Raw genomic sequence first — 10,889 nt, forward strand, 5'->3', positions numbered from 1 at the left:
TCCATCCATCCATCCATCCATCCATCCATCCAGTCCATTCCTCCTGCTCTTTCATTCCTTTGTCACCCACCCATGTAGCCACTCATTGCTCCCCTTCCTACTCACCTTTCTTCTTTCTCTTACTCATTTATTCTCCCGTCATCCACTCACTAACCTGTACACTTACCAGACGCCAACAGCAGCTGTGATGGGAAGTGTGACCTGACTTTGAATCCCTTCCCACCCACTAGCTGTGTGGCCTGGGCAAGGCCCAAGTCTTCTACATTTAGCTTTCTTGTCTGTTTTCTGACAAAATGCTCAGGGGCCAACCTGAGCTGGCTTTCCCAGGAGCGGATGGTCCTCTGTAGCTACTGTCAATGGTAACATTGGTGGACAAACCTGGAAGCCTGGCAAGGGAGCCTTGGCAGGTGGGCTTTACCAGGTCTTCCTAGGCTGGAGAAATACTGTCTGGTGCCTCTCACCGTTCCTAGAGGTCCACAGCGGGACAGTGGCCATCTGCCCTCCCAGTCCCTCCCTCTAGAAACAGGGACTCTCAAGGTTGCAATAACCTGTCTTATCTCCTTGCGGGGTTCACCTCTGGTACCTGCTCAGGGAGCCCTGCAAGCTAAGCCAGGCAAGCTGAGAGGAGAAGCGGAGATGGCGTGAGTTTTTTCCATGCACACAGTGAGGCAAGGCAGAGCCCTGGCAGGATGGGAGGGATGGGCGGTGGACAAGATTTGATCCCAGGCTGCTCTTGTCCTTAGAAGCTCACAGTCCCATGAGGGGAGGACGCAGTGATGGAGTCAGAGAAAGGGACAGGCTGGGTGGGGCAGCCTGATGTGAGCACACCCAGGATGCTGAAAGGGGATAGGTTGCCCCAGGTCTTGGCTGGGCTAGAAGTTGGCCAGGGTAGTAGTCCAGAGAGTTGGACCAGGAGAGGAGGGAGCTCAGGATCTGGGTCATAGACACACAACGTGGAGGGGCTGGAGCAGGTGCCTGCCTTGGGGGAGGGGACTGCATAGGTGAGGGTGGAGTCCAGGTGACTGATGAAGTGCCTGGAGAGGGGGGGAAGCCTAGGGGCTCTCAAAAGACTGCTCCTGAGAGTAGGCTGGGGTTGGATGAGGAAGAGGCTGCCTTGCAGACCCTGACCTGCCGCTCCAGAGTCCAGGCTTGGGGCTGGGGAGAAGTGGACTGTCATAGCATACTCACTGACCACACCCCCTGCCTGGACCCCCCCAGCAGCCTCACTTTCTGCTTTGTCTCAGGGGATGATCGAAGCCTATCCAGTTCCTCCTCCGAGGCCAGCCACTCAGACGTCAGTGCCAGCAGCCGGCTCACTGCATGGCCGGAACAGTCCTCGTCCTCAGCCAGCACATCACAGGAAGGGCCAGGGCTGGTGGCTGCCCAGGGTCCAGGAGAAGCCATGCTGGGCTCCTCAAGGCCACCCCTCAAGCCACTGCGGCCTCGACAGTTACAGGAGGTTGGCCGCCAGAGTTCCTCTGACAGTGGCATTGCTACAGGAAGCCACTCCTCCTACTCTGGCAGCTTCTCATCCTATGCTGGCAGCAGCCTGGACGTGTGGCGGGCTGGAGAGGAGTTTGGTTCTCTACTTAGCCTGCCTTCTGGAGCCAGTGCACCTGAGCCCAAACTGTGCGCCTGCCCACCAGGGGTGGCCGAATACCAGGTGCCCACCTCGTTACGACATCACTATGACACGCCTCGAAGCCTGCGCCAGGCCACCAGAGACCCAAGCCCAGCCTCTCAAGGCAGCTCTGACCACAGTTCGGCCACGGACTTGGGTGGTCAGCCACCCATGGGGTGTCCCTCCAGTTGCCTGGGAGCTCGACGACGGGGGCAGGCAACAGAAGGCCCAGGCAGTGAAGCCACGCTGCCCAGTCCATCCCCTGGCGAGCCCTGGGAAGCAGGCAGCCCACATGCAGGGCCGCCTCCGGCTTTCTTTTTGTCATGTTCAGTCTGTGGAGGACTCAAGGTAAAGCCCCCTTCCTGAGAAAGCAGGCTGGCCACTGCTGCCAAGGGCTGGATATGGCCCCTCCAGACAGGGGTGATGCTCTGTGCTGTTGGAAGAAGCTGCCAGATGTGTAGCAGGGGTCTCAGGGGCAGGATGACAACCACAGGGCTGTTCTCCCCTAGGTGGGTGCGGTGAGTGCCAGTGATGGAGGCTGGGCAGGTTGGGGTCAGGAGAGCCACTGATCCAACTTCTCCCGCTATCTTCTTACCTTGTGCATCACGCATGGGGGTGCTATGCCTGTGGGCTCCAGTCATGTATTTCACTGCCGGGGGCAAAAGATCTCCATGGCTGGGGTCAGTTCTCAGTGACAGCGAGGTTTGGCCTGGTCCACTGTCTCTTCCTGGATAACCACCCTCTGTCATTCTTGGTCATTTCTGCAGTGTACAGACATACTTCCTACCCCAAATCAAATCTGCTGTAACTGCTCTAGACTCCCTAATTCTGTGAACCAGCAGCTCTGCGTATGCAGCCCACAGACTGGGCACTGTCTGTATATGCTCTGCTTAGCCTATCATCTTGCAGCACCCACAGGTGGGGTCGGTGTCCCATCCCATGGGGAGGAAACTGACGCTCAGGAGGCTCCATGACTTGAGGGGTCTGTGACTTTGACCCCCTCTGCACTTGAGCCCGCTCCCGGGTTCCGGGAGGGCTCTGAGAAGTGGGCTGCCAGAGTCTGCGGCACCACCAAGAGGTTGAGTGTTCCCCAGATGCCCGAGATCAGTTTGCCGGAGGGTCTCTTGCACAACCTCCCAGCAGTGTACCCCTGTGCCTTCTTTCTGGGACCAGGAAGCTGGTGGCCAGGACCAGGTGGAAGAAATCAGGGCTCCACTGGCATTTTTTGGGGGGCTCTGGCCTTACCCGCAGTTCACCCTGCCTCTGTGTTTGGGTGTCTCCCACTCCAGGCTGTGTTCCCTTGCGTGGAGCAGAGGGGCTCTGCTTCCCCGTGTCAGAAGGTCGGTGTGGCTGTGCCCACCCTTTGTGAGTCTCTCCATTGGCACCTGCAGTCCTGACCTGGCAGGCCAACTCACCTGTCAATGCCTCCATCTGTACCTGGCACCGTCGGCCAATCCATGTTGCTCTATTGCGTTTTTAAAATCTATTTGTAATACATTCTCAGACTGGAAATAAAGTTGTCTTTTCTTACTGTCTTGCCTTGTTCCATTTGGCCAACCTTGCTCCTAGGCCTAGGACTGAGGAAACTCCAGGGGCCTGGCCCTCAGCCTGAGGTCTGGGTGTCGTGGACACGGGAAAGAGGATGAGTGGCTTTGGATAGCCCTGGGGCTGGGGGCGTGGTGTGTGTGTGTGTGTGTCTGTGTGTGTATGTGTGCGTGTGTGCGTGTGTGTATGTGCGTGTGTCTGTGTATGTGTGCGTGTGTCTGTGTGTATGTGTGTGTGTGTCTGTGTGTGTCTCGTGTGTGTGTGTGTGTTTGTCGGGGGGGGGGAGCTTATTGTGTGTGTATCATGTGTGACTTGTGGAAACCACACTGAGGTGAGCCATGGTCGTTCAGCCTCAGGCCCAGGGCTGCTCATGTACTGTGCTGCGTTTTCATCTCCCCATGCGAGGCCTGCTCTGAGCTCAGACTCACCCGACCCCTAACCGGGCCCCACCCATCTCGTTCCCTCTGTGCTAGAGAGAGCTCTAGGCAGCAGCGCCTCCCTGTCTACCTGTTTCCATCCTTGCTGGCAGGCCTGCCGGAAATTGGGGAGCCTGGCTCCCCCAAGCTTCTGTGTAGGGAAGAGCAGGCTCTGGGGGCTTGGTCACAATCACCACCCACTGACTGGGTGACCCTGAAAGTCACTGCACCTCTGTGAGCCTCAGTTTCCTCCCCCATTGATGGGTAACCGTCCTCACTTCATGGGCTGGCCCTGGGGTCTGATGAGATCCTATGTAAGCACCCAGCAGATGCGTGTTCACTAGGAGAGACATGCATTCTTCCCGCAGAAGGACCGAGGAGTCAGGGAGATGGCCAGCCAGAGGGGTAGGCACTGCTCTGCTCCGACACCCTTGTTCTCTTACTTAGCTCTCTCTGCTCCCATGGGTCCTCCCTGCGGCAGGCAGAGGGATGCCCAGGTGGGCAGCTCTGGTAAGGTTGAAGCCATGCTGTTGGAGCCTGGATGTTCATTCTCTACCTGAGGCGAACTGGCCTGGGCCCTGAACCTGGGTGGGTGGGGGTTGGTCTGTGGGCACCGTGACACACTAAGAGAAGGGGGACATCAGGTGGAAAGTCTCCAGGGGAAGGCTATCCCAGGCTCTTCTCCTGTGCCAGTACCCTCAAGCCACTAGAAGCCCTAGCAGTTGGTAAAGTTGTCAGTGATTAGGGCCCTATGTTGATCCAGGGTTCCCAGCTATGACTCCGCTTAGAGATGGGGTGGCTAGTGAATGGGGGCTTCACCTCAGGTCAGGGGCCTGCAGATGGGTAGTCGCTGGTCCCACACAGCCCACCCAAGGGCCTAAGCTGATCATGTGCTTTATTGTCCCATGTGGTCCACGCTTGCCTTGGTCTCATGTTGACCCTGTAGCCATGCCCACCCCTGAGCAGATGCCCTTTGTGGAGGCTGTTGAGGATGTGGCCTCTTGCTTAGTGGCAAAGTACACCCGCAGAGGCCTGCGTATGGTTGGCTCTAGGGTGTCCAACTCTTGTTTGGGGGGGCTGCTCTGTTACAAATGCTGATGCAGTCGGACCTGCATGCTACTCAGGGTGTCCCTGTCTGTACCCTGGGCATGTGACTGTCACTCTCAAGGCTGACCTGAACAGTGCTGGGTGTCATGTTCCCTTTTCTGCCCCGCCCCCATGAGGCCCCACTACCGTTTGCTCCTTCAGAGTCGCTGGGATGGCGGGACTCTATGTTTCTTGCTCAGGACCAGCCCTGTTACAACAGGTGCTGGGGATGTGGGGAGCCCTGGGCAGGTTCAGCCTCCACTCTTTTCCAGCTGGAGCGGGGAGGTCTGTGCATGAGATAGCAAATGTGCCTGGCTTTGGCCTTCATCCTCCTCCACCTGCCCACACGGCTACCCTAAGCGGTTTCTGCTCACGTTCCATCTACTCTCTGGTCCAGCTCCGCCTGAAGCATAGGTCCAGGACTCATTCTGGGGTTGGGTGGCTGTTTGTCTCACTGGTGGGCTCCCAGGAGGGCTATTTAAGGTATGGTACAACATGCCAGAGCCAGAGAGTAGCACTGTGGTCACTATGGGCCATGTAGCCTTGTTGTTCAGCAATCATGGGCTGCTCAGGTCGTGAGCAGTAGGGTCTAGCTGAGCCATGAGCATGGATGAGGAGCAAGCTGGGGACCCTTGGAGTCCAGCTGAACTTCAAGCTAGAAGGAGGTAGCCTGGAGACCCTTGTTTGCAAACTTCCTCAGAACACCCCCAGGCCTCAGCTGTCTCCTGGACTGTCATGTCAAACCATTGCTTAGGTGTTCAGGGCTATGGGGTCTAAGGACAAAAGAGTCTGGAGGATAAAGCTGCATCCTCCAGGCTGTGGGTTGTCCAGACCTTCAGGCCTATGTCATTTTTGGAGTTACCATTTCATTTCTAGGGGTTCAGGGGGCAGGGCAAAGGACGAGTACAATGTATACACTAACTCCTGCTGTCTTTGGTCTAGGTCATGGCTTCATCACCCACTGGACTCATTGTGACATATCCAGGTAGGCACCTGGCTTTGAAACCCAGCACTCACGGTGCAGGGATAAGGGTTTAGAGTTAGGGGTGGCCCTGTTGGATGGGCAGTGGGGTGACAGTGGCATTTGGGGAACCTGGAACAGGTGAGCAGGGTGAGATGGTGAGCTAAGGGCAGGTGCGTGGTTCTAGGGCATGATTGACTGGCTTGTCTAGGAGTGGCCAGTACAGCTGGACCATAATCTGTAGCTCAGGAGTCAAGTTTGAGGGGGTTGGCCCCATCCCTAAGTGTGTACCAGATAGCGAATAGACAAGGAAGCATTAGATGCAGGGGTTCCCACTCTTCAGGATAGGTTTGTGGGAGGATGAGAATGTCAGAGTACTCAGAAAACAGGGGGAACTTCTTGGAAGAAGCCTGGCTGTCAGCGAATGAAGCCTGGAGGGTGCTGACCCAACCTGGGAGGGCTAGGAGAAGCTATAGACCCCGTGTGCCTGACCTTGAGCCAGGTGGCTGCCGGCCAGGGTACCTCTCTTCTTGTCTCCTCGTGTGGGTACTATAGATCCCTGGGTCTTTTTTCAGAGGTGTGTGGTGACTTTGGAGGGCCAAGCCCTGTAGGTAAGATAAAGTCCAATCAGATCCCAGGAGAAAGCAGTGGGTGGGGCCACAGGCAGGCAGGGTCAGCACACTGGCCAGCAGGAAAGCCCCAATCCCATCTGTTGCTGGGGTTTTCTGTCTGGGATGCTCAGCCTGGATATTGGGTCCATGTGGAGCCAGAGGTCCAGGGTCCTCCCTGATATCATGGCATAGCAGGGGTGGTCCTCACTGTTTAGGCATCTCTGTCTACTACCATCTCACCAGGGATGCAGATATAGTGCATACCCCACCAAAGAGGGTACCAAAGAGGCAGAGATGGAGAAGGTACCACTTGAGGACAGGGCCCTCTGCTCCTGAAGGCAAGGGTGGGGTGGCATAGAAAGTAGGACCCTAACATTGATGAGGGATGTTTGAGTTTGCCGTGGACTCAGTTATAGTTGGGTGATAATCAGCCTGCAGCTGCAGGAGGGAAAGTCAGGCAACAATGTCCTGGTGTCTGTTTTGTTAGGTTAAGTATTTGAGTCTTAAAACGATGCTGCCAAAGCTAAAACTGAATTAGAGCACCAGGAAGGACATGGGACATAGTGAACCCACACCTTCCTGACCAACTGGTCATGTCCCCTTGGGAGGATGGTGAGTTTAGCTGGAGAAGAGGCACCTCATGGAGTTTTGGCAGCACCCCTCTGGCCTTTGACTTTGGCCAGAGTCGTTTGGTTTGGAACTTTTCATCTGTGTCCCAGAGTTTAGACTTCAGGTTTCTCCAGCTTTTCCCTGTTCCTTGTCAACTGTCCAAACAATCTTGGAAAAGATGAATCCAAGTCCAAACAGAGTATCCAGACTCAGGGCACATGTTCAAGCCCACATAGGCACAGAGCCCAGCCCTAGCTCTCCCTCTTTGGCCTTCAAAGGCTCAGTGCTGAGGTCTGGCATCTCCAGTCTCCAGACCCCAGACCCCAGCCCTGACTCACCTATCCCTTCTCCACCTTCCCTTAGCCATGCCCCATTCTCCAGACTGCTAACCCAACCCTGGGAAGGCCTGTGTGGACTCTGCCTATCTGCCTGGCCAGGCAGTGCAGGCTGGCACTAGCTCTCCCTCCACCCTGCTGGTTAAGTCTCCTTGGGGAGGTTTTCTTCTGCTATGATGGATTTTCTGTGCTACAAATACATCAGAATCTCAGAAATCCTTTGCTTCAGATCAGAGATTTTCTGGGGATTGAAAGCCCTGAGCCTGCGTTGGCTTGCCAAGGGCTAAGACAGGATGTTCTGGGAGCAAGAAAAGCCAGCTCCCTGATTTGAGGCCAGCAGATGGGCATCCCACTAGGCCCTGGGCAGCTGCTGGACTGACAGCACAAAGATCTTAAGACCTACAAGGACATGTCCTGTGTAGTAAGGGTCTGCCGTGGGGTCCCCAAGTCTGGGGGATGGGGACAGAACTGCTCACTTGCTTCAGTGACTAGTCAGAGGTGGATGTCCCACAACCCTGGGGTCTCATATGGATGTACTGACTGATGGATGGGTAACTTGGGAACTTGGGCTCTCTCTGCCTTGGTCTCTTCGTGAAGAGAGAATCGTCATGTTCTATACTAGCCGTGTTGGCGGCAGGAGTGGAGGAGGGGGAGAGGTGCTGACTGACACTTTCAGATGGAGCTGTATCAGGGATATGGCTGAGTGGTCAGGTTCCTGAGGCACACAGGCAGAGCCAGGCCTCTCTCTGCATATGGGTCTCTCAGTGCCCCCAACTGGAACCCCAGCCCTGAACTGGATGCTGTGGGGCTTGGCATATTCTATGGGACAAGGACTTCACCAGCCTGTCTGTGTCTAGTCTGTTGGCATTTGGAATGGAGAACTGAGGAATGTCTGCCCTTGCCTGTCACTCTGAAACCGTACTTTGTGTCCCATTCTGTGTCATTGTTCCCACCCCATAGGGACAGAATTGTGAAGGTGCCAGCTGTGTGTAGGGTCCCTGGGCCTGCACAGAAGGGGCTGGGGTGAGTCTTCCATGAGCCCCACCTGCTGGGCATGGAGGGTCCCTTGCTCCTTGGCAGCTAACACCATTGGCGTTGCACACACTGGTGTTCAACTGCTAGGATGTGGAACAAGGGCGAAGGATGGACTCTTAGAAGAAAATTCCAACTGTTGAGGTGTTGTGGAGGGAGGGAGTGCCTGCTTTGCTGGGAACACAGATGGAGGTGTTGGCTGTGGTCAGCAGAGGGGTCCTGGTGGGAATTAGCCACATTAGGGAAGATTACACCAGCAGCAGCCTGTAGCAGGGAGAAGAGCCAGGACAGAGAAGAGGGTCAGACAGAGACAGCAGAGATCCTCTGGCCCTGGAGAGGCAGGAGACGAGGCGTTGCACTGGAGGGTGCTGGGAGGATGTAAGAAAGGCTTGACAGGACAGAGAACAGGCCTTGTGGGGCTTGTGGGAGTGAGTGCCTAGACCAGGGAGCGGGTAGTGTGTGAGTCCTAGGATCATAGCCGAGGAGGGTCTCCAAGATGAGGCAGAAGGTGGGAGGAGGGGCCTGGGCCATGAAGGGAGGGGAAGTTCTTTGATGAGTGGCCTTGCGAGGGTGGCTGTACAGCTCCCAGATGTGTCTCAGGGACTCAGAGGCCCTCTCTCCACAGGATCTCCAGGGCCCACGGCTGCTGACAGCCCAAGGCCGGAACGAGCACGCGGTGAAATGCCCACGTATGTGAACATCCCTGTCAGCCCCACCTCCCGACTGCAGCTGCACTACTTGGGCCTGGAGTTCCCAGGGGCCAGTGGGAGTGTGCGAGGTGAGCTCCCACAGGGAAGCCTCATAGGTGAGTTGTGACCTTAGCTTTGAGCCTGAGCCCCAAGCACGTCGGCCCTGGCTAGGGATCCTTCTAGCCTGCAGATGACCTTTCCAAACAGCCAAGACCCTCAGCCCCTGCCCCCTGAGCTGCCACCCAGGTCTCCTGACATGATTACTGGGGTGGGTGGGAGTGGGGATGGATCAGAGTGCCCATTGGCCCTATCACCTGAGGCACCTGTAGGTTAGGCCGGGGCAGCTGGGCGGGGAGCTGTTCCTGTTCAGTCCACTCACTGTGGGTTGCTTTCAGGGGCCAGCTCCTCCCGCTATGCCCAGATTGACATCACAGCTACAGAGACAGCACATCGTGTGGGGGTCCGGCATGCGCAGACTCGGGAGGAACGATTGCCAGAGTTGGAGCAGCGGAAGAAAGGGCCCTGAAGCTGTAGCTCAGGGTGGGGCTGGCTGGGCACCTAGCTGGCTGGATCGTCTGATGTGGCCAGGCAGGCCATCCCCTTTTGTGGATAATGGCCTTTGTGGCTGGGGGCCCTGGTCTGTCTGTGTACTCTGGTTGTCAGTGATTGACGCTGAATCTTGGCCTCCTGCTGCAGTGGAGGCTGCAGTGGGGTTTTGTGTGTTGGAATGAGCGGTCAGAGGTTCTGGCTCCACACCGTATCAGCTCATTCCAATATGTGAAAGCCACATAGCAGCCTCCTCTCTGCCATCCGGGTCCCTTGCCTCATTGGTACCCAAGACTGACCCTTCTTTTGGCTTGAACAAGTTCTGCTAGGCCATGGGGGTACCAAGGGACTTATCTCCAGGTGTTGGTAGCCTCAGTCTGTGCTAACAATACAACAAACAACACAGCCAAGGCCAGCCAGTGGAGACTGGGAACAGTCCCCCAGGCCTGGAGTGCAAGCTGCACTAGCCATCCCAGATGAGGTGGCCATGGTGACAGCTTGTACTAGCAGAACGCTCGGAACTAGTTCTGTACTGCAGAGGGACCTGTGACTTGCAACTGCTGCACCACTGACTGGCTCTGCTGCTGAGACTCTGCAGCCTCCCCTCCCTACCTCCTCCTGCAGCGTCTCTCCTGAGACAAGCCCTGTACCTTGGGGTGAAGGCCATGGTGGGGACAGGACTGTTCCTACTTGTCATCTTGTTGGGACCTATTCCAGCCAGTTGGGTAAATTGTTTTAAATCTCTACTGTTATATTTTTAATAATCCATATTATTTTCCAAAGCTGTGAGGTCTGTCATGTGAGATTTCTGCTCTGGTTGGAATCAACATCTTGCTGCTGGACCAAGCAGCTCAGGGATGGGGGTATATGATGGTGCTATGTTGGCAGTTACAGATGCCCCCATTGTTTGGGGCAGCTCTTGGTGTTTCCAGGACTGAGTTTCTGGGGTAGCAGATCTGCCCTGCCTCAGCCCTGTCGGGAGAAGCTTCGACGGGGCCCCCCACCCAGGATCCAATCATAGTCCATCACATCCTTCTCTTTTCCCTTCTGCTTTTCTGCCTTCAAGGAGTCCACAGGTCTGGGATTGGCTGTGGTGGGGGTCAGAGCATTCTGTTTCTTTGCGGGGCCCCTGGTGTTGGCAGCTTCTAGAGCATTAGCCCTAGTGCCTCGCCTGCTGACTGGTAGTCTGTGACCATGGGAATCGAGAGGACTGACATCCCCGGGCCAGCCTGGCAGTCAGGATGGATGCTTTATCTAGAGGATGGGCCTTGGGGTCTGCCCACTAGACCAGGATGCAGTTCTGCGACTGTCTCCAAGGAGTTAAACGTTTAGGACCTGAGTGTGGTGGGTTCTTTATTGACACCAGCTCGTGGGAAGCTGAGGCAGAATGATTTCCAGGAACTTGAGGCAGCCTGGCTAAACTGGTGTGCTTTAAAAC

The 10,889-nt window shown here is 56.1% G+C and overlaps 1 protein-coding gene across 3 annotated transcripts in view; it reads left to right on the forward strand.

The window, feature by feature from the left end:
* The window catches only part of Dok7 (docking protein 7), a 32,189-nt gene extending 22,037 nt beyond the window's left edge, over positions 1-10,152 (forward strand). For 2 of the 3 annotated variants that reach the window (XM_005365918.2, XM_026788671.1), the window contains exons 7-10: positions 1,245-1,969; positions 5,611-5,653; positions 8,842-8,994; positions 9,301-10,152. In XM_005365918.2, coding sequence (XP_005365975.2) covers positions 1,245-1,969; positions 5,611-5,653; positions 8,842-8,994; positions 9,301-9,431 — 1,052 coding nt within the window. In that variant the 3' untranslated portion in view covers positions 9,432-10,152. Of the gene's footprint in view, positions 1-1,244; positions 3,136-5,610; positions 5,654-8,841; positions 8,995-9,300 lie in introns of those variants that run through there. The other variant, XM_026788672.1, reaches the window with a different exon arrangement.
* Positions 10,153-10,889: the final 737 nt, after the last annotated feature.

The sequence above is a fragment of the Microtus ochrogaster genome, unplaced genomic scaffold (genome assembly GCF_000317375.1).
Source record: "Microtus ochrogaster isolate Prairie Vole_2 unplaced genomic scaffold, MicOch1.0 UNK5, whole genome shotgun sequence".
Classification (NCBI taxonomy): domain Eukaryota; kingdom Metazoa; phylum Chordata; class Mammalia; order Rodentia; family Cricetidae; genus Microtus; species Microtus ochrogaster.